The following is a 20,509-nucleotide window of genomic DNA, read 5'->3' on the forward strand; positions in this document are numbered from 1 at the left end:
CTGGTCGACCGATCCGCACCTCACAGGCTCACCTTGACAGGGGTATGGGCTTGAACGGGCATGGACAGGGGGTCTGCGAGGTACATTCTCCAAAGTCGCTTTTCGCAAAAGAAGGATGAGAAACCAGAGAAGGATCCCTGGGATCCGTACCTTCAGAGTACTCTTCCAAAGTACTTGCTCCCCCGGCTCACTCCAACTCTTCCTTCCATTGAGCTACTCTCCCGCGCAACAACATCCCGTCTTTCCTGCCTACACCTGCACCGCCGACACCACCGACACCACCACCACCACGACGCACACACACGTCGCTCAGTCAGACAGAGACACACCCACTCAGCCAACATTCCTCCCTCTCCCCTCCTTGAATTTTTCATTCTCCCATAGCACAGGCCAACCTACCACGCGACAAACACATCATCGGCCAGAAGCCAAATCGTACGGATACTGGAAGGAAAACAATTCGACAAAAGAGTAGCAAGCTTGAGATCACGGTCTCGCGCCCAACGAATCGAGGAACGAAATCACGGCGACAATACAATACGAGGCGACCGCTGCAGTGCCCCCAAGATGCCGGGATTTTAGCACACCACTCCCGTCTTTCTCCTCTATGCCTCAGTGCGTCTTTCGTTCACCCCACGCCGCTTCATCCGTCCCGCTTGCCTCTGTAGCAGCGTTCGACTACACGCCAGGCGGGACGCCTGTCCGAAACATGCGAATGCCTCCATCTGCTCCTCCACGAGACCTACCCCATCCTGAGAGCGTTCCAAGACATGCAGTGATAGTCCACCCTGGACGTGGAAAGCGCGTTCCTTCGCTGTCATTCCAACTCGTCAAGTCTTTACATTCGCTGTCGAGGCAGAATCCTCGCTCGCCTCTTCAAGGATCCCAATATCCTTCATCACACTCGCTCACGATGGATAGAAGCCATGGTCGCCGATTATCGCCACTGCCATCTCGAATCCGTAGATCTATCGTGGACTCCTTCGGCGCGCTGCTCACCATCTTTCTCGCCTGCCTGCTGATAAGGCCTGCCACCGCAGTTCTGATCCCTTTCGACAACTGCCTGCCCGACAGCTACCGAAACTTCAATCCCTTGCCGCTGCAATGGAGTCCCGTATACGTAGACGCCCGCTTCGACACCGAAAACCCAGATCACCTTCTTCAAATCATCGTATGGGGCAATGTGTCTGGCTCTCTTTACAAGGTGGATTTGCCTGCAAAAGGCGATCCGCTCTGGAACGATCCTACCCACACGGATGGCAAAATCCTCGACTACACGAGGGAAGGGAACAAAGTCACAACTCTTGCCAGCAAGGTCAATTTCTTGACCTATGAGCCATTCAGCAACGTCTCTAGTTTCTGCAACTACAGCCTGGTCAATGGATCGTGTCCTCTTTCCCCTGTTTTCAATGACACGGCTATGTAAGTATCCCTTCGACCAGGGCAGTTTTGTCGCAAGTCAACTGACATCCTCAAGTACCTACCCGTACGGGAACTTGCCCTCCGTCAACATCACGGCAAAGATGGATTCGTCATATGCCTTTACTTCCCTAGCTGCGACATTGCAAGTCATCTACGGTGACGACTCTGCCAAACATATCGCGTGTGCCTCCGCCACTGTAACTCCGGATCTTGGGAGCATACGCGATCTTCTGCGTTATCTGCCGCTTGTTGTTCTGCTCTTCGTAGGATTTGCGACCATGTTCGCCTCCGTATTCAGCCCGTGGGGCTCGACAGATATATTTCACTGGACGACTAATTATGGACGAGATGCTGATCTATTGCGCCTGGTGACCCCGGGATTTGGAGACTGCCTTCAGTACATCCAATTTGTGGCTCTTACCGGAGGACTTACTCTCAACTATCCCGGATTTTACCAACCGGTTGTCAGCCAGGTGGGTTGGTCCGCCCTGATGTTCAACGAGAGCTTCGTGAGCAAGTCCCCAGGCTGGCAAGCAATTCAAGACGGCATTTACGTGACCAATGGCACCTATGGACTGCACCAGTATGCACAGATGGTGGGTATGACCGATGTCGAAGATATTTGGGCGGGAACCATGGTCTGGGTCTGCGTCATCGTTGCGGCCCTTTTCGTTCTCATCCAAATCGGCTTTTTCTTCCGATGGGTGCTCCGTTTCATCAGCGATACCCCCGAAGAGGACCTCCGTGCTAAGAACATCCCGTTTTCTGTGGGTAATGTCGTGCGTGTCGTCTTCAATTACCTTCTGCTGCCCATTGTGGCACTGTCGACATTTCAACTAGTGGTTGCCAGTCAGTCGCGCGAGTTTGCTGTTGCTCTAGCTGTCATCACCCTTCTCATGCTGGTATGCTTTGCCGCATGGCTCCTTTATCTGATCTTCAGGACTCGGCCCCGGGCCGTCTTATTCGATGATCTACCGACGGTATTGCTTTATGGGCCCCTTTACAACACCTACTCGGACGAGGCAGCAGCATTTGCGCTTATTCCTGTTACGCTCACCTTCATACGCGGCATTGCGATCGGCGCCGTGCAGCCTGTTGGCATTGCACAAATCGTTCTGCTTGCCATTTGTGAAGTCGTTCACCTCTTGACTCTTCACGCCTTCAGACCTTTCCAGTCTCCGACATCTATGAACGCCTACCACACGCTCTTTTCTGCCTTGCGGTTCACCACCGTCATGCTCATGGTCGCGTTCGTACCGCAAATGGGTGTTACGGAAGGTCCTAAAGGATGGATCGGCTACACCATTCTCCTTATTCACGCCTGTGTGCTGGTTCTGGGATTCTTCCTGAACGCACTGCAAACAATCATAGAGGTAACTGCAAGGCTGATGGGTGCTGGAGGAGACGACACACGGGGTCTGCAGCGGGGCGGGTTATCAAAGATATTCGGCATGCGACAACTGCAACGTCGTACCTCTCGAAGGGAAAATGGTCCTTCAAGAGCTAGCCAACTGTCGACGACGGGCATGCTCGACGCTGACGAAAACTCAAAGACTGGATACGTCATGCGGGGTGGCAGATTGAGAAGCGAGTCGGCGGGAAGTGGCTTCCTCCTCAGAAGCCAGCAACGGAGTTCTTCCGCACTAGACAGCATCGACCCGTATACCGGCCAAGCTCGCAACTTCGACAGTGGTAGCAACTTTACGCCGACAACACCAGGTGAAGTTAGTACATTCTCTTTCTTGCCGTCACCTGCTGCAGCCACACGACCTCCCGCTGCTGTCACCGTCGAATCTGCCGATCCTTACTATCGACCTCCGCGACGGCGTGGCGACACTCTCAATGGATCATCCACGTCCCTTCCTCACAGGGCCTCCGTCGCAGACTCTCGACGGTACAGCCAGGGGGGAGCACACCTCGGCGACACTACAGCAGACTTGGAAGCACAACTGTCAAGGGGCCCAACACCCGCCCCCCAAGCCATCAACTTGACTCCGAGAGCAGATTATTCAACGAGAGAAGTGGACTTCTACTACGGCGTTCGAGGACCCGCTCTCAACTCGGAGGGCATCGGCCGTAAACTGAGAACTGGCCCGGCCGACCCGACCAAACCAATGGCTACTGCTGCAGGATGGTTCCGCAACATGTTTGGGGGCAAAACAAAGGAGAAGGGCAAAGGATTCGAAGTTGTGCGAAGCTCGCGGATGCCACCGGCCATGCGTGCAGCCGCCGACGCAGAGTACGACGCCGAGCCCCCACCAGAGGGAATACCGGTGGCCATGGGTGTTTTGAGAAACGGGCCCATTGAATCGGATGACGATGAACCGAAGAACAAAGCGGCACGGAAGCACCCCGAGAATGCAGAGAACTCGGAAAACCTGCTCAACGATGATGGTGTTTCGGTCATCTCGGTCGAATCGGAAATCGAAGAAATCGGAATACAGAAAGTGTCTGATGCACCACCAACCTTGCCAGGCATCGCGAGTTCTGGCAGCTTCAAGCTGCCCAGTCGGGTCCCTTCCAAGGCAAGCAGATCAGCCTCACAGAAACACAGGCGCCAATCCACGGAGTCGGACATACCCGAAATACCTCGGAAAAGCTCAAAGAGAGATTCTGGCATGGGTCGGGGGCATTCCCCAGCTCCATCGTTCAACCTTATACCGCCAACGTCGCCTGCTGGGCCATTACATGGCGAGCCTTCAGGAAGCACAACGGCACAGGGTAGCCTTACGTCGTCTCCAAACCCCGGGCGACTTCCCTTCGAGCGAACAGAATCTCATCAAAAACGACTCTCTTCCAACGGTTCATCCCTGGAAGAATTTAACATCCGTAGAACGCCAAGCACCGAGCGGCCAACCAGCTATGGGGTAGTCGCGCAACACAGCATCAGCAGAGTCGACCCTGGCTCCGATCAGCATGTCGATCTACTCGGCACTTCTGCCGAGCTCGTCGACGAACGAGGGTCTTCCAGCAGGAGCTCGTCGGCGGGAGCCAGAGGTCAGTAGTGCAGGTTGTGACTTTACTAATGCGTACTTTCCTTTTTTCTTTCTATTTCATTCTGTCTAGGTCACTTGATGCCATCTCAAGGTGGTTAATGAGCCTCATTGTACACGATGTATAAATTCACAAGAGGGGCTAATTCCTCTGAGCAAGCGGAGCGGGATATGGTCGGGAACGGAGTACGGTTGGTTCAATTGTCCTTGGTGATTATTAGCGACGGCGTCTCAAAAACCGGACCAGGCTGGTATCTGATGGGCGGCCTGCCATTCTTATCATCGAGGATCTCGTTATTTTATGGACGATGGCGGGGCCAGGAATTATATCTAGTTATGACACTGCCTCACCAGGTTGCTCAGTCCCAGATCAACATCTTAATGAATGACTATTCTTTTCACTTGCTCGTAGTATATCGCAGTCCCACGGATTCATGCTCTCAGAGTTGCCGTAAACCATGCAGCTGGGTTCGGCTGGGCTATTACGGTACGGAACAGTCGGCTTTTTTCTCGGTCTTGGGTACGCCGGACTACGATGGTCTATTACAGGTACACCACGTAAACTTTAGTGATTTACTGAGCCACTAAGTTTGACGTTGATCCCAGTCTGACGATCAAGAATACCATGATTAAAGGTGAAAAAGGTAATGGGTCTGACTACCTAGTTCACCACCCAACTATAGCGCGTCGGTGAGGATCGGTGAGGATCGGTGAGTGGGAGGTTCTCGGTGTAGAATAACCCCGCCATCGTCATGGCGTTATCGATAAGATCACAACGATGCGATAAGAATTTTTTTCGACTGGTCCAGTTTGAACCCACCATTGCGACTCTGACTTGCCTCATGAGTGCAGCTCATTCCTCACTCATATTGATCAATTAGATTCCTTCCAACGCATTCATGAAAATTTCATAAACCTTCAGTCAAGAATTATCAGATACCTCTTCGCCTGAACAGCAAATATTCTCAAAACAAAATGGCGCCAACTCGCCCCAACAAAAAGTCAAAAAAGAGAACACAAAAGAAGCCCGCCAACGCGGCTCACAAGCTGGTCGAAGCCGCCACAAAACTGACAGAAGGAGACTTGGAGAGCGCCTACTCAGCTGGCAAGGAAGCCCTCGATGTCACAGGTGCAGGGGGCGACTATGAGCTGGCGGCGTTGAACCTCCTGGGCCAAATCAGCATCGAGATGGGCGAGGTCGACGAGGCGAGGGCGTACTTCTTGCGCGCCGTCGAGCTGGACCCCGAAGGCGCCCTCGACGAGCGCATAGGCGGCGGGCCGGAAAAATTTCTCTGGCTCGCGCAGCTCAGCGAGGAGGGAGGGCAGGATAGCGTCAACTGGTTCGACAAGGGCGCGCAGTCGCTGCGGGGCCAGATCCAGGCGCTTGTGGACGTCGGCGACAAGAAGCGCAGCGCCGAGCAGGGGACGGCGCTCGAGGAGAAGAAGCAGAAGCTGGGCGGGACGCTGTGCGCCGTGGCCGAGGTGTACATGACGGACCTGTCGTGGGAGGCGGACGCGGAGCAGAGGTGCGAGGCGCTCGTCACCGAGGCAGGACTGGTCGCGCCCGACTCGGCCGAGACGTGGCAGACGGTGGCCAACGTGCGGATATCGCAGGAGAAGATTGACGAGGCCAGGGCGGCGCTGACGAGGAGTCTGGAGCTGTGGGTCGACTTGCCGCCGCTGGATCCCAACGTCCCGGCGTTCCCTACGCGCATCAGCCTAGTGCGGCTGCTGCTCGAGGTGGAGATGGAGCAGGAGGCGATTGAGGTTCTCGAGAGGCTTGTCGGCGATGATGACCAGAGTGTCGAGGCGTGGTATCTCGGCGGGTGGGCTCTGTTTATTGCGGGCGAGAAGGTCAAAGCCAAGGGCGAGGCGGCCAAGCTGGGCGAGGACGAGGAGGACTGGAAGGTTACGTGGGATACGGCTCGGCGGTGGTTGATGCGCTGCTTGAAGCTGTACGAGGCTCAGGAGTACGAGGACGAGAGGCTGGGCGAGCACGCCAAGGAGCTGTTTGCCTCTATCAACAAGGAGCTTGGCGAGCCCCCGGCTGGCGCAGAGGATGAGGAGTACGACGATGGTTGGGAAGATGCCGGTAGTGATGATGGCGAGGCGATGGAAGAGTAAATGGCGGCATGGCATGGTTGGGCACCTTCATATAAGACAACAACGTTGATGATAAACGTTATGAACACTGGGAAATTTTCTTCATCGACTGGGCACTTGGGAGTTTGGAGTTTGGTACTAGGAAAAGTTGTCAAAAGTCATGAGGTCCCTCTTTCTCCGCAAGAGGGGTCGTTCATCGAGGCATATATAGATGAGGTTCGAGAGCCACAACCGCAACCATTTTCTTCTTCGATTGCCCATTTCCAAAAAAAAAACGCCAAGTAAATGCACTGGATTTGTTTTTTCCTTCATGACGGGTGCTATACCGCCTCAACCTTGAGCTTCTCGACACCCTCCGCCAGCCCCCCTTCTTCCTCGTCATCAAAGTCAGCCTTACTAGCGAGGCCACGCTCCCATAGTTGTCTGCCCGTCAGCTTGACCGGTTCCTTGACCTTGGCCTTCTTCAACTCGGCGAGGCGCTCCTCCTCTTCCTTCTCCTTCAACTCCTTCATCTCCTTGATGAAATCATCGCGCCACTTGAGGAACGTCTCGGGTGTCACGGGTGTTCCGTGGAACTTCTTGTTCTCCTCGCGCTCGGCGGCAGCGGCCCGCTCTTCCTTCTCCTTCTCCTTCTCCTGCTTGCGCTCCTCGACGAGCATCTCTGCTGCCTCCTTCAGAGCCGATACGAGGGAGAAGACCATAGCCATGCCTAGGTTCTCCTGAATCGTCTCCTCGAGACCTTGGAGGAGCCGCTCCTTGTCCTCCGCCACGCTGAACCACTCGTAGGGCGCGGCATCACGCACGGATTGCAGGTCGAGGGTGGGTGGCTCGTCGGGGTATGCGTCTGGGTATCGGACCTGAAGGAACATTGTTGGCGGGTCCTCCTCTTCGCCGGGGATGTCTAGGGCGATTTGTATTCTGAACTCTGTCTCTGAGATATCTGTGATCCGGGGTTTAGTGGATGGGCTGGCTCAAGGTGGCATGGTGGGGTAATCGTACCGGTGATCTCATCTGGAAAGATGGATTCGAGCACCTCGCGCTCCTCAACTTGTTCCTCGCGCCCCATTCTGAGTGTCTGTATCTTCGAGGCGCGTTCTGGGAGCTTGGGACAATGCGCTGGTTGCTGGTTTGTTACTACAAGACGCTGTTGAAGATGTAGCTGGCGGCTCAAAGATGGCCGTTGATGGCAGAGAGGTACGTACATGCACGGTGGTGGGGTGGTGAGTTGAATCCAGCTTAGCGTGGTTCTGACCGCCCGGCAATTCAAATAAAAATTTCAGAAATTCCCTAAGCAATTGCGACCGCTGTAAGTTCCCACCCGTGCAGTCCAGTCGCTCTGCTTTCTTTGTACGCCGAGAAAACGTTCACACTTTGCGATCGATATTCCGGCTGTCCACCACAACCACAACAGCCAGCCAATTCCACACAATGGCTTCCACCGGTGTCAAGAGAAAGAGTGCCCCTGCCGCTGGTAAGGGTGCTGCCGATGGCAAATTCAACAAGAAGGCCAAGGTCGAGTCGAAGAAGAAGGCCCAACCCGTCGAGACCCCCGAGGAAGACGATGAGGGAAGTTTCGAGGATGACTCTGAGGACTCGGACGACGGCGGTGTCCAGCTCACCCCTCGCGATCGTGCCCAGCAGGCTCAGGCCAAGGACAAGAAGGATGGCGCCAATGGCGCCGACAAGAACAAGAACTTTGAGAGAGGTAAGGAACCTAGGCGATGCATTGCCTGACTGGCGCAAGCTTGCGATTGTGCTGACTGTGGGATTTACAACAGGTCAAAACTCGAGAGAGTCCCATGCCATTCAAAAGAAGCTCGCCCTGGAGCGCAAGATGGCCAAGCCCCTCGCCGACGAACTCGCTCGAACCAAGAAGATCTGGGAGAGGTTGAGGAGGAAGTCCCACGTTCCGTCCGAGGAGCGGAAGCAGCTAGTCGATGAGCTCTTCACCATCATCACCGGCCGCGTCAAGGAATTCGTCCTCAAGCATGACGCCACGCGCGCTGTTCAGACCGCCCTTAAGTACGCCACGGCTACCCAACGGAAACAAATTACCCGCGAGCTGCAGGGCACCTACACCCAGCTTGCCGAGAGCCGGTATGCCAAGTTCCTCATCGCTAAGATGGTGGTGCAGGCCGACGGCGAGATCAAGGACCTCATCATCCCCGAGTTTTACGGTAAGGTGCGGAAGTTGATCAACCACCCCGAGGCTTCATGGATCTTGGACGACATCTACAGACAAATCGCGACGAAGGAGCAGAAGGCCATCCTTCTGAGAGAATGGTACGGACCCGAGTTTGCCCTCCTCGAGCGCAGCAAGGACGAGAAGCCGACTTCCGACCTCGCGACTATCCTCGAGCAGAACCCCAGCAAAAAAGCCTACATCCTCAAGAGTCTCAACGACATGATCAACTCGCTGGTTCAGAAGAAGATGACCGGTTTCACGATGCTTCACGACGCCATGTTGCAGTACTTCCTCAATGTCGAGCCCGGCACGGAAAACTTCAACCTGTTTGTTGAGATGATCAAGGACGACGAGGAGGGTGATTTGCTGAAGAACATGGCCTTCACCCGCTCTGGATCCCGTTTGGTGGCTCTGCTTCTGGCCCACGGTTCCTCCAAGGACCGCAGAAACTTGCTCAAGGCATACAAAGACAACTTCGTGCTGATGTCGGGTGACCCCAACGCTCACATTGTGATCCTCACCGCTTTCGATGTCATTGATGACACGAAGATGTCATCAAAGGCCATCTTCCCCGAGCTGATTGGCGACGACAAGGAGAAGGCGACAGACAACATCGTTGTTTCTACATCAAATCCCTTCGCCAAGGCCACGCTTCTGTATCTGTTGGAGGGCCAGACCCGCGCCCTCTTCTCCGACAACATGAGCGACGACCTTGCGATTCTCAAGGAGGTTCATGCAATTCGCCAAACCACCAGTAAGAAGGACGCCGAGATAAGAAGGAAAGAGTTGGTTGCTGTTATGTCACCTGCGCTCATCACTGCCGTTGTCGAGGCTGCACCGGCTTTGGTCGCAGACCCCTTCGGTTGCCAGCTGGTTGCGGACGTGCTGCTCTCTGCGGAGGGTGACAAGACGGCAGCTCTTGAGGCCGTAGCAGCGGTCGCTGAGGGCGACCCTGGCGCGGAGCCCATGGAGATAGAAGGTGTCCCTACCCCTGTCCACGTCTCGCGGACAGCATTTGGAGGCCGGTTGATCAAGACGCTTATTGCAGGAGGCAAGTTCAACAAGGAGACCGGCAAGGTCGAGCCCGTTGACCCGCCATTGAAGTTCGCCGATATCCTGTACCCGATCATCAAGGACTATATTGTGGACTGGGCCACGGGCCCAAGTTCCTTTGTCGTTCTCAACATGTTGGAAGCCGAGGACTTTAGCCATGCTGCTGAGCTGAAGAAGACGCTCAAGAAGCACAAGAAAGACCTGCAGAAGGCTGCCACTGAAGAGACGGCCGAGCAGAAGGAGGCCAAGGAGGCCAGAGCCCAAAAGGATAGCGAGAAGGGCGAGAAGGGCGCAAAGAAGGGCAAAAAGGGTGCAAAGAAGGCAGACAAGCCTGTAGGCAACCTTGGCAGCAAGCTTCTGTTGGAGAAGTTGTAAGCGATACCGTATAAAACGTAACCGGACTGGCGAGCCAAAAGTTCTTCCCAATGTTTTGAAATACCCACACAGGCGTGGCAGTCTGACTACCTGGTGTGTCGATGGCGTGCAATAGGTTTAGCTGGAGTGGTGGCATTAATAGATGGAGTTGGTTTGGCTGGTTTTTGATTCAAAGCTTTTGGGCGTTGCCCGCCCATCGAGCGGGGACATGTTTTCTCCATCGCAACCGTCCTTGATTGAGATCTAGCCGCGCATCTGAGCCTTTCCCGTCGGCTAGGGGCCACCCGTTTATGCCGGCCACTGTCTCGGACCGTGACGCGGTGGCAGAAGTAACGGGTCTGATGCATTTGGCATTCGGGCTTGTGCGACGTTGCTGTTCCGTTTCCGTCTTCTGGTGATTCTGGCCCTTGCGTCTTTTCGCGAGGGGCGACATTCGACCCATACCTAGCGAAGCACTCATCCGCGAGCAAACACCAACGCAGTCGTCCCCCGAACGCGGCGGGCAGGGCCATGAAAGAATCACGGGCCAGAATCGTTCTGTAGTACAAAATGACGTTTACTGAACGTCCCTGTCTAAGACGTGGGCACCTTAGATTCCCGTGTAAGTGCAAGCCGGGGACTGTAGTGCTGCCTTGGCGGGATCGTCAGTCCGAATTTGAATGCCTTCAAGCACTGCATGAAAAGGGTCAACATTCACCGGGTCACCCGAGCACATAGGCCAGTGTGATGAAAGAGGAAGGTACGTTGCAGGCAGGTAGGTAGCTACCTCATGGTAGGCAAGGTAAGGCAGGCACGAGATGAGGCCGGTCACACAACCGTCCCTTCCTTCCTTCCATCCCAAGTGACAGACCGACAACAACCCACCGCCCGTTGAAAGCTCCTTCCCGCCCTCCACCTTGCCTCGGAAAAACTACTCCAGCCTGTTTACATACCTATCACTACTGAGTTGGCAGTGCGACATTTCTCTCCTTCGCTGATTCACTTTGAAGGAATTCCGTCTTGTTACCTACTCCAAAGTTTCTCATCGTCGCTCATTTATCACACCTCCATTTTGCCTCATCCTTCGCCATTACCATCACCATCGTCATCGCAGCCACTGTTTCGATGGTGGCACACAACTTATTGACCCATTGACTGTGTCAAAGGTTTCCTTTGCTTATCACGATACCGGTTGATCTGTTCGAGAAGGAAAATAGTAAACCGCCATCATGGGCGGCTTCATTCCCGCGAGAGAGGCGAAGGTATGCCCGATCGGTTCATACCACTACACCTGCTCTGGCTTCGAGGGTTGCTGCGAGGTGAACCCTTGTGAGACTACCAGATGCCCAGACGAGTACAACCCTTACTTGACTGCGACTGAGCTTCAGGCCCAGAAGACCATCGCATCTGTCGCCGCGCCGGTCTTGGTCTCCCCCACCTCATCCTCGTCGAAGGCATCCTCCGCTACCACTGACAAGAAGGCTCAGGCTTCGACCTCCTCTGACAATCCGACTACCACCTTCAGCTCGCCCGAGCCGACCGCAACCGGAGGTATTTGGCTCACTGACGGTCGTGGTTCTCCAGCTTCTACCATCGCCTCCGGTGATTCCACCGGAACTCCGTTCTATGTTTCTCCCCACACTTACACCCCAACAGCCCCTGTCGAGACCCAGGCCATCGACGCTTCGGCTCCTGCCTTGGCGGTCAAGTCTGATCAACATGACCTCCCGGTCGCTGCGCAGGCTGGCATCGCCGTTTCTGCTTTGGTGGTGATCTGTATGGTCATCGCCGCCTACTTTCTGTGCACCAAGCAGAGAAAGAAGCTCAGAGCTTCTCGAGAGTCCATCAGCTCCATTGGCAAAGACGGACGCAAGCACAGCTCAGAGGACGAGACCAGCCAGCCGGCCATGACTACCAATCCGTTCTGCCCTGAGGAGGTCTTTTCCCCCTATGGAAGTAAGCTGCTTTCTACTATCCACCATTGTCTAAGAGAAAGGAAGCTGACAACTAATCAGGACGCTACGAAGAGCCTCAAACTCGCTTCAACCGAGTTAATGATATGAGTGCCAGTCGCATGATGAATCACCCGGTTAGTCCCGATACCCGCGATTCGATGTCTATACGGATGGCGCCGCCGCCGATTCCTTCTCCTGCGATGTCACCTGGCACATTCAGAGCTACGACAGCCAGCCCCGACTTCTTGTCTCGCACCGCAACAACAACTCCCGACGTGGGCTATCGCACGGCCAATTCCACTCCTGACTTCACGTCCCGCATGACAACCCCGGACTATATGTCTCGGCTGGGTACTGCTACCCCTGAGCTCCATGGCCCCCCTCAGCAAGCAGCCATTGCTGAACTGGCTTCTCCTGGTCTGCCAAAGGTTGTCGAGATCCACAGCAGTCGTAGCGGCTTGCAGAAGTACAAACCGTACCGCCCCGACGGTGGCTCACTCTACCCTGTGGCGGAGACCACTCCCAGCTACCTCACCGGTACCCTGAACGCCACGGAACATGAGCGTTCTGAGGGTAGGTACGTGACTAGTTGGTCAAAGTGGGATCCTGCTGCCTGAGAGCAAGTCAGCCGATACTGCTTGAAATCTTGAGGTTTCGTTCTGGTTCTGAGGAGAGGAAAGGAAATGGTTTCGGATTTCGGATTTCGGCTTCTGTCAGGCGTTGACGATACCCAGGCTTGCTTTTCGGATACGCGATTGCCTGATCTTGCTGGTTCTTGTCAGAGTAAATTCAACGCACAATTGGGATGGTTCAAATGGAAATGCAACAAATGGAAATGGGATTGGAGATTGAGATCAAAAGGTCGACCATAGCTAGGCCTATTAATAGTTATCTCTACTCCCTTCAATGAAGAAAATGAAGAATTCAACTCACCATGCTACTATGACCAGTGCCTACTCTAGGTCCATTAGTGATCAGTGAACGCCTTAAACAACTACCTCTGAAGACTATTGCATCGTTTTAGGAGTATGGATATGAACCCCGTTTGCCGAATTCATGGGTATTTGGTATTCAACACATACTTTAAAGACAATCTGATCCCCTTCCGATTTACGCCAAACATGCAGTATATGCTTCTTGCGCAGAAGCACTTCCATAGCCATTCCATTTTCTCTTTCCTTGCCCTAAAACCATTGGCCATGCTCACTTCCTCATTTCCAACCGCGGAACAGCGTCATGAGCGATGGAGCAAGGGTGACTTTATTGGGACTGCCCAGCTCCTGACACCCCAACTCTCCGGTCTCTGCCCCGCCCGCCGGGCTGTGGTGCAATGTGTCTTGAGGTCAAGCCCGTCATCTGCTTTGAAGCTTGCTGATCTCATCGAGGAGTATTTGGAGATCATCGTCGGAGATCTTGTCTTGTAGGGACGGAATGAGTGTCTTGGCTTCTTCGGCCGTTTCGCAACAAAGCGACCCTAAAGAAACAAATACGGTTAGCATTTCCATCACTTCCAATCCAGTAAGTCACCCATTGGACTGGATTGGGCGCGGACCTATTTGTGCACGTTCAAACTTGGCGAGCTGCTTGTGTGCGGAGAGCAGTCGCTCGACGGCCTCGACATTCTCTTTCTGGCGGAATCGGGAGAAGGCATCCAGGTAGTTGAGAGTCTGTGTCAACATCCTACACAGAGAGAGAAAGAAATTGTCAGCAGTCTGAGAAGGCACAAAGAAGTGTGGTGACGAAGGGCATCGCTCAGAGAGCAAGTCGCCATTGTGCATTGGACGTACTCGGTCTCGTTAATGTTCTTGCGATCCATCTTGCGCTTGGTCACGAGCGCGTTGATGACGAGTGATGCTTCGGACAATGTGAGCGTGTCGACGTGTTGGAATTCGCCGAGGTTGAGGATGGACGATGCCTCCTCGCTGCCCGGGGGAGGGGGCTTCGGGCGCGAGGTGGGAGCGTGATGCGACATCTTTTCTGATTCTTTGCGACTCGTGGTCGTTGATTCGAAGAGTGGGAAACTGTTCAAAAAGTTCGCGCTGTTCAGGAAACAGAGGGTCGGCCCTTTGCCGAAGGACCAGATGTCGCGTTGATTGCGGGGGATTTGGATAAGACGAATGGATTCGCGGGGGTGTGTGGTAATGAGCAGCCGTTGTCGGCGGAAGCTGGAGGTGAGAAGAAGGTGGGTTGTAGATGAGGCTGAGAATTTCCCAAAGGCGGGTGCTATGTCTTGGGAATGCCACCCCTGGTGCTTGCCTTGTCGCCCAGTGCAGGAAGATCCAGGTCGGGGAAAAAGAAGAGGATGTGTCCCACCGAGCGCGCCTTCCACTGTTTTTGGGGCTAGTGCAGGCACCAGAAGGGGGCGCGGGGGGCGTTTATCCAGGGAGCTTGGTGTGGATTTAGCGACTGGGGACTCGTGTGCGCGGAAAGGGTGAGGTGTGCGGAAGGTACCTGTCTGGGCTGGCTGGCAAGAGGACCGGTACGAAGTACCAGGTCCCTCACCCACATCTCCTAAGCTACCTAACCTGAGGCCAGATGGGAATATCGAGAGCGACTGTATGAGTGCATGCTTCAGATATCGCATCGATGAGAACAATCTCAGATAATAACCATATTTCTCTTCCCAAGAGTCATTAGCTTTGAGTTGGTTCGACTACTGAAATTATGTAAGCTCCCTCTGGCCCCAAGTTAGGAAGGCCATTCACTGACCTCGGCGACAGGACCGTCTTTGCGCTCATCGTGATCAACAAGGCCGGAGGCTTGATCTACAACCGCACATTTCACGAGGGCGGCCTCAACCAACTGACGACAAATGACTATCTTGTGTTGGCAGGAACGTTTCACGGGTAAGAACACAAATGCCCTCAGTCGTTCATAGTGAGGGGGAAATGCTTACCCAACGTTCAAAAGCGTCCATGCTATCACCGCCCGGCTCAACCCTCTGATGAGCCGGCAAGATGCTGCAGCCGCTGCAACCGCAGCCAGCGTGACCGCGGCGGGCGGAATACCTGCACGGCCTGAGCCGCCAACGGGACTAGAGGTCATGGAGACGGAGAACTTTAGGCTGCAGTGCTTCAACACCATGACAGGCACAAAGTTCCTGCTCTTCACCGATACGACTCAGACCAACATCGACGTAACGCTTCGGAGGATATACGACCTTTACAGCGATTACGTCATGAAAAACCCGTTCTATCAGCTCGAAATGCCCATCCGCTGCGAGATGTTTGAACGGAAATTGTTATCATACATCCGGGAGATCAACAATCGATAGGTTCAGAGCAACGTCGCCACGGATGATAGACAAAGCGATGGAGATGATGATTCATGGGAGTCTGATTTCGTTTGGGTTGGGTAACGCTCATTGCGATACGGCGTTTGCAGGAGTCAGAGGCCCTTCTATTGCGCAGCATGTTCCTCTAGGACCAAGCCAATATTCTATTTTACATACTCGAGGTAGTGATCAGGCGAAGAACGAGTTAGAGACAACACAAAACATCTGTTTACGAAGTGTCCATCGAGTCGTCGTCCTTCTTGTCCTTCTTGCTGCTTGACTCGCCATCCTTGCCGAGGAGAGGCGCACCCTCGCCCTCTTCCTTAATGTCCTCAAGAGATCCTTTCTGGCCGGACTCGGCCTCCTCGCGGGCCTTCTTCTCCTGCCGCGCCTTCTCGTCCTCCATACTCATGCGAAGCGCAAGTGCCAGCTCCGGGTCCATGGCAGGGTCGAAGTCGAACTCGCCAAAGTTGCCGCCTCCGCCGCCACTTTCCATGCCGCTGCCACCGCCGCCGCCACCACCGCTTCCGCCAGCATTGTCTCCGAGGAGGATCGGGCTCGAAATGAGCTGGTCGCTAAGAAGCTTGCTGCTTGGGGGAATGACGACGAGGTTGGAGCCCTCACCACCCTTGACGCTCTCGTTGAATGCTTGCAGCTTCTTCTGCGTGTCGTCGTCGTCCAGGTCGCCGAACAGTACGAAATCGACCGAAACGTTGCCCTTCTTCATCTTCTTGGCCAGCTGAACTAGCTTCTTCTCTTCCTCCTCGATGGGCGAGCAGACGAAGACGATTATCCGTTGCCGTTGGGACTTGTTCTGACGGTGCTTAAGGGCAAGCTGATGGACACATTAGCAAAAGCTTCGATGGCAAAGATGACAGCGTTTATACTCACGCCGGCAACCTGAATTCCAGTGGCAAGGTGTGATGTTCCCTTGATCTTGGTCTTCGTGCGGTGCAATCCATCCAGGATCTTGCCCTGGTCTGTCGTGAGGGTGACCAACACCTCGGGGCCCTTGCCACCCATGCTCATCAGGCCGACCGAGGACTCGGGGTTTCCATTTGTGATGGTCTGGAAAATAACGTTGACGGCGTCCGCTTGAGAGTCGTATCTTGTCGGTTGGTAATCACCGTTACGACTGCTTTCGCTGTTGTCGACAACGACCATCACCGCTTCGAGGACCATCTTGACGGTTCGGGCGGGGCACCGGCGTGTATTGCAGGAGGGAGGTTGTAATGTGAAATCTGTGGAGTCCGAATATTTTCTGATGTCGTGGACGAGGTTGGAATCGCTAAAGTGTCCGAGGATGGCGGTGTTGAGTGGTGTTTGATCGTGCGAGCTTCGGATGGGAAAGGGAAGCTTGGTGTTCAACGTGGGTTAAGGTAGGCAGGGTGGGAGAGCTCCTGCGTAAGGCAGTTCAGCCTGGTGACGCTGGTTGCGTGAGGTGCGAGTAGAGGTACCTGAGAGTAAGGGGAGTCGTTGCGTGATTGTAAGTATCGAGACTCCGGGCCAAGCGCCTTGACAAACGTTCGTATCAGGAAGTTACACTGTGTAAATATGAGCCCAGCAGGGCAAGATCCGAGTATGTACCATAAATGTCCCAATCTAGACCCTCTGTACTCTGCACTTCTACAAACCTCACCATGCCAAATGCGAACGACGATTCTTCAGTTCTCCGTATCTGCGATCTCCGAAGGTGTGCGCTGATTCCAGGAAATAAGTTAGACGCGTTGATAGGACTGCATCTGATTGTACGGATTCGGATTTCACCTGCTCCCATGAAATACACAGGGCTACCTAGGTATGGCTGCCGATTTTAGGTGGGACCTTTGGAGATCCATGAATGGCCGGGACTGGCCAAGCTCCCATTGGCTTAGGTAAGGGTCTTCCGCTGTCACGTTTGTTTACTTTCTGGAGCACTAGCCACTCATAATAGAGCCTCTGCCCCATCATCCTTAGCTCCATCAACTTTCACACTCCCGTCGCGGTCAGGCACGTTGCTCCAGCGTCAAACGCTTTCACCCACAACGACTAGCAATCTTCAGCAGACGACATGCCTCCCGCGCGAACGAACAAGAGAAACTCTGATGAGATGGAGCAGCAGTCTACGATGTCACAGAGACAAATGGTATCGGCCAAGGCTAGCACGCCTCCAATGCTAAGCAGCAGCCCGAGCAAGCGGCAAAGACTTGGAATCTCCCTGGAGCAAAAACAGGCAATCATCGATAACCTGCAGTTGGAGAGTCAGTAAATCCTTTATGCTTTTGACCGCGTCATCTAAATATTCTATAGTCACCGATCGCGCCAGGCGACTGCGCGCGCAATACAACCAGCAGGCACAAACCCTTCGATCACGGATCCAGATGCGCGTCAATCGTGTTCCCAGAGCCATGTTGAAGATGACCATGGCCGACCTGGTGGCTAGAGCCATCGAACAACAGAAACGTCTTGAGGCCGCTTCGCGCCCGCCACCTGTTCCCGAGAAGGACTTTCCACCACGGGGGAGCCCGCATAAGCTGGCACCGCCAGCCCGCCCTGCCAAGCGTTTGAGGTTTGTTTACACATGGAATCATGGTATTTTGCCTTACTGACACAATATTGCAGCGATGCTATCGCGGGCGGAGACAAGGAAAACGAGCAAATTCTCAACCCCAAGAAGAAGCACCGTGCTGCCCCAGCGCCATTGAGTTCGTCGCAAGTCCTGTCGCCCACCTCATCCAACACCCGATCGTTGGCACGCGAGCGACCGCCTTCCTCGCCGTCGAAATCCTCCCAGATTGCGCGACCGACGTCGTCTCCCGTTAAGCAACATAACAGCGCCCGGTCAGCTCTGTCGAGTATGGTGGAGAAGGCGAAGAAGACTAGTCGTACAGCTCCCTCGCGTCCTTTGAATGCATCAACGGCCAGCTCGAACGCATCGGCGCCTGCACCTGCTACGGGAACGGCGCCTCCCACACGAACGCGACGAGCCAACACGACCACAGCAGCTAAAGCTCCGTCACGACCTGGAACGCGGACGGGCAAGCGAGTCAGCGACTCGAGTGAGGGCAGCACCGGAACAGTAGTCAAGAAGACAGCAGCAGGAGCACCCGCGAAGAGAACCGTAATGGGCACAATCAGAAAGGGAGTTGGCGCAGCAACTGCCAGGAAGCCCGCAGCGCCCAAGTCGGCTCCGGCATCTGCGGCGAGTACCACTAGAGTACTGCGGAAAAGGGGTTAGGTCTGCGAGGATTTAGAGGAGCAGCCATTCGTTATCTTGATGCCGTCACTTTCATGGCGGGGCGTTTGCTGGGCGTGGGCGTACTTGGGCATAATCACTATGGGTTAGATTTACATGGCGTATTGGGAATAATGACAGAAACATGATGACGGCCAGGCATACTCAATTGATGGATTACGCCTTTCAAGGCTCAAGCTGTCGGGGCAGCCTTTTTCTTCTTGTCCTCGACCAACTCAATGTTATCCTCGGGTATCTCCTTATACTTTTCCAACAAAAACTCCTCAATCTCGTCGCTGACATCTCCTTGAACGACAATCTCCTCGCTGCCGCTTGGGGTCTTGGTGACGGACGAGCCAGTCGCAAACTTCTTTCCAAACTCCTTGGCAACCTTCTTATTCTCGAGACCGAATGACTCGAGGCCAGAGACTGACGTGACGTACTTTCTTTTGTTGCGCTCGATCCGCTTGATAGTGACCATGCTGTTGGCCAACTTGTCGGCTTGCTTGGCCTCTGCAGCTTCGGCCTTGGCAGCCTTCTTCTGTGCGTCTTTGGCGGCTCGCTTCTGGGCGTCTACTGAAAGGGATGCGGTTGCTTGTTCAAGAGCCTCTGTGGATGAAGTTGTGAGCATCTCGTCCCAGTGGCTTGGAGGTGCGGGACCTCATACCTGCTGACCAGATTCTCGCATAAAGGTCGGGATGCTTCTTCTCCAGCCAGTCCTGGCACTTCTTTACGGTGCCTCCATACTCACAGTACTAAATCGGGGCAGTTTCAATAAGTATCCCGAAGGCTTGCGGCATTTCGATTAGCCATGACGTACCTCTGGAGGAAGAGTGCAGACTACACGTGGGGCAACAGGTCAATATCGCGCCTCGAGAATTTGTATTTTCTGGAAGTCAAGTTTGGGCGTGTTGACTTACCACCGCAGTAGGTTACATGGCGGCCTTGAGGCTCACCAGAGGTTTCTGACTTGTCATTGTCGGCCATCACGATCTGAAAGGGCCGTTTGTGACAGCAAAAAGGGTCGCTCGGAAAGGATGTGAAGCGGAGGAATCGAGTAGTTAAGGAACGCGTGCCTCTCTCTCTTCTCGGTCTTCCAAGGACGGCCGACTGCGGGGTTGATTTCGATGGCGGGGCAATGGATCAACTGCCACAGCAGACCACCTCACCTTTGCTGCTTAGGTAATTGAGGTGGCTGGTGATGTCGGAGGGGCAGGTAGGTATAGCTCCAGCCACAAGGAAGTTGACTGGCGCCGACCGTGCTGCCGCTGTCATGGAATGTCAAGCTCCAATTCACTTCCCCCACAGACATCACCAACAAGACGTGAACTCGGCATGCAAGTGATTCAACCTGCATCAACACCCCCGCCGCTCGCCGTTCGCATTCGGCGATGGTCTACGGAGCACTCCTCATGTGTTTCTCAAGGTGAGGTCACCGCCTTTGCTCGTGGCGGGACTGAAACGGAAAATTGTAGCATGAGAACGTTGACGCCCAAGCCTGAGCTCGGCGCACGCTGCTACACGGATCGAGCAGTCAAGACCGATATTTCACCACATTCTTGCATGAAGAGGCCGTATGAGCTCCATGCGACGGTCAATAGTTTGTTCTCCGCAAGGCCAGCTCAGAGACCTTTCAACTACTAGATGTAGCTTCGTCAAGTGACCAGCCATCCAATCCAGGTCGCTTCTAAGCGCCCGCTGAGCGCCTGTCATTATCATTGGTCGGTGGCACGATAGTTCTGCGTCCCCAATCAGGCTTGCTCCCACCTTCCCGCCTCCCGTCTTCGCGCGCGCCAGCCAGTCGACGCCGTGGACGCTCACAAAGGCCATGTTCTTCTTCCATGTGCTTAAATTAGATTCTCTTCCTTGGGTGCCTATTGGCCAGAAGACTTGTTCGTCGCTCGATGAATTAACCTTTTCGGACGGGGATGTGCTCGTTGTCTCCTCATCACTGCC

General features: G+C 54.4%; 10 protein-coding genes across 10 annotated transcripts; 6 read left to right on the forward strand and 4 right to left on the reverse strand.

Annotated features, from left to right (window-relative positions):
* Window positions 1-913: 913 nt before the first annotated feature.
* CCOS01_16766 (uncharacterized protein) lies at window positions 914-4,427 on the forward strand (the record flags this gene model as incomplete). The annotated part of the gene is made up of 2 exons (XM_060464902.1): window positions 914-1,422; window positions 1,478-4,427. 2 exons carry the CDS (start codon window positions 914-916, stop codon window positions 4,425-4,427), a joined length of 3,459 nt encoding a protein of 1,152 aa, XP_060304569.1.
* Window positions 4,428-5,390: 963 nt separating this feature from the next.
* CCOS01_16767 (TPR domain-containing protein) lies at window positions 5,391-6,539 on the forward strand (the record flags this gene model as incomplete). Its single annotated transcript, XM_060464903.1, has 1 exon — window positions 5,391-6,539. The coding sequence occupies one exon, from the start codon at window positions 5,391-5,393 to the stop codon at window positions 6,537-6,539; it is 1,149 nt and encodes a 382-aa protein (XP_060304570.1).
* A 299-nt stretch (window positions 6,540-6,838) lies between these two features.
* Window positions 6,839-7,584, reverse strand: CCOS01_16768 (RWD repeat domain-containing protein; the record flags this gene model as incomplete). The annotated part of the gene is made up of 2 exons (XM_060464904.1): window positions 6,839-7,458; window positions 7,518-7,584. The coding sequence occupies 2 exons, from the start codon at window positions 7,582-7,584 to the stop codon at window positions 6,839-6,841; spliced, it is 687 nt and encodes a 228-aa protein (XP_060304571.1).
* A 362-nt stretch (window positions 7,585-7,946) lies between these two features.
* Window positions 7,947-10,131, forward strand: CCOS01_16769 (CPL domain-containing protein; the record flags this gene model as incomplete). Its single annotated transcript, XM_060464905.1, has 2 exons — window positions 7,947-8,223; window positions 8,297-10,131. 2 exons carry the CDS (start codon window positions 7,947-7,949, stop codon window positions 10,129-10,131), a joined length of 2,112 nt encoding a protein of 703 aa, XP_060304572.1.
* Window positions 10,132-11,339: 1,208 nt separating this feature from the next.
* Window positions 11,340-12,682, forward strand: CCOS01_16770 (uncharacterized protein; the record flags this gene model as incomplete). Its single annotated transcript, XM_060464906.1, has 2 exons — window positions 11,340-12,066; window positions 12,126-12,682. The coding sequence occupies 2 exons, from the start codon at window positions 11,340-11,342 to the stop codon at window positions 12,680-12,682; spliced, it is 1,284 nt and encodes a 427-aa protein (XP_060304573.1).
* A 735-nt stretch (window positions 12,683-13,417) lies between these two features.
* On the reverse strand, window positions 13,418-14,037 carry CCOS01_16771 (RNA polymerase Rpb4; the record flags this gene model as incomplete). The annotated part of the gene is made up of 3 exons (XM_060464907.1): window positions 13,418-13,539; window positions 13,618-13,745; window positions 13,853-14,037. 3 exons carry the CDS (start codon window positions 14,035-14,037, stop codon window positions 13,418-13,420), a joined length of 435 nt encoding a protein of 144 aa, XP_060304574.1.
* Window positions 14,038-14,182: 145 nt separating this feature from the next.
* Window positions 14,183-15,339, forward strand: CCOS01_16772 (sybindin-like family protein; the record flags this gene model as incomplete). The annotated part of the gene is made up of 3 exons (XM_060464908.1): window positions 14,183-14,196; window positions 14,786-14,911; window positions 14,976-15,339. 3 exons carry the CDS (start codon window positions 14,183-14,185, stop codon window positions 15,337-15,339), a joined length of 504 nt encoding a protein of 167 aa, XP_060304575.1.
* Window positions 15,340-15,568: 229 nt separating this feature from the next.
* Window positions 15,569-16,521, reverse strand: CCOS01_16773 (von Willebrand factor type A domain-containing protein; the record flags this gene model as incomplete). The annotated part of the gene is made up of 2 exons (XM_060464909.1): window positions 15,569-16,174; window positions 16,231-16,521. 2 exons carry the CDS (start codon window positions 16,519-16,521, stop codon window positions 15,569-15,571), a joined length of 897 nt encoding a protein of 298 aa, XP_060304576.1.
* Window positions 16,522-17,389: 868 nt separating this feature from the next.
* On the forward strand, window positions 17,390-18,556 carry CCOS01_16774 (uncharacterized protein; the record flags this gene model as incomplete). The annotated part of the gene is made up of 3 exons (XM_060464910.1): window positions 17,390-17,579; window positions 17,629-17,887; window positions 17,941-18,556. 3 exons carry the CDS (start codon window positions 17,390-17,392, stop codon window positions 18,554-18,556), a joined length of 1,065 nt encoding a protein of 354 aa, XP_060304577.1.
* A 190-nt stretch (window positions 18,557-18,746) lies between these two features.
* CCOS01_16775 (translation machinery-associated protein 22) lies at window positions 18,747-19,540 on the reverse strand (the record flags this gene model as incomplete). The annotated part of the gene is made up of 4 exons (XM_060464911.1): window positions 18,747-19,162; window positions 19,221-19,308; window positions 19,374-19,393; window positions 19,474-19,540. 4 exons carry the CDS (start codon window positions 19,538-19,540, stop codon window positions 18,747-18,749), a joined length of 591 nt encoding a protein of 196 aa, XP_060304578.1.
* Between the last annotated feature and the right edge of the window lie 969 nt (window positions 19,541-20,509).

Source organism: Colletotrichum costaricense (assembly GCF_030867565.1).
Source record: "Colletotrichum costaricense strain IMI 309622 chromosome Unknown Scaffold_33.1, whole genome shotgun sequence".
NCBI lineage: Eukaryota > Fungi > Ascomycota > Sordariomycetes > Glomerellales > Glomerellaceae > Colletotrichum > Colletotrichum costaricense.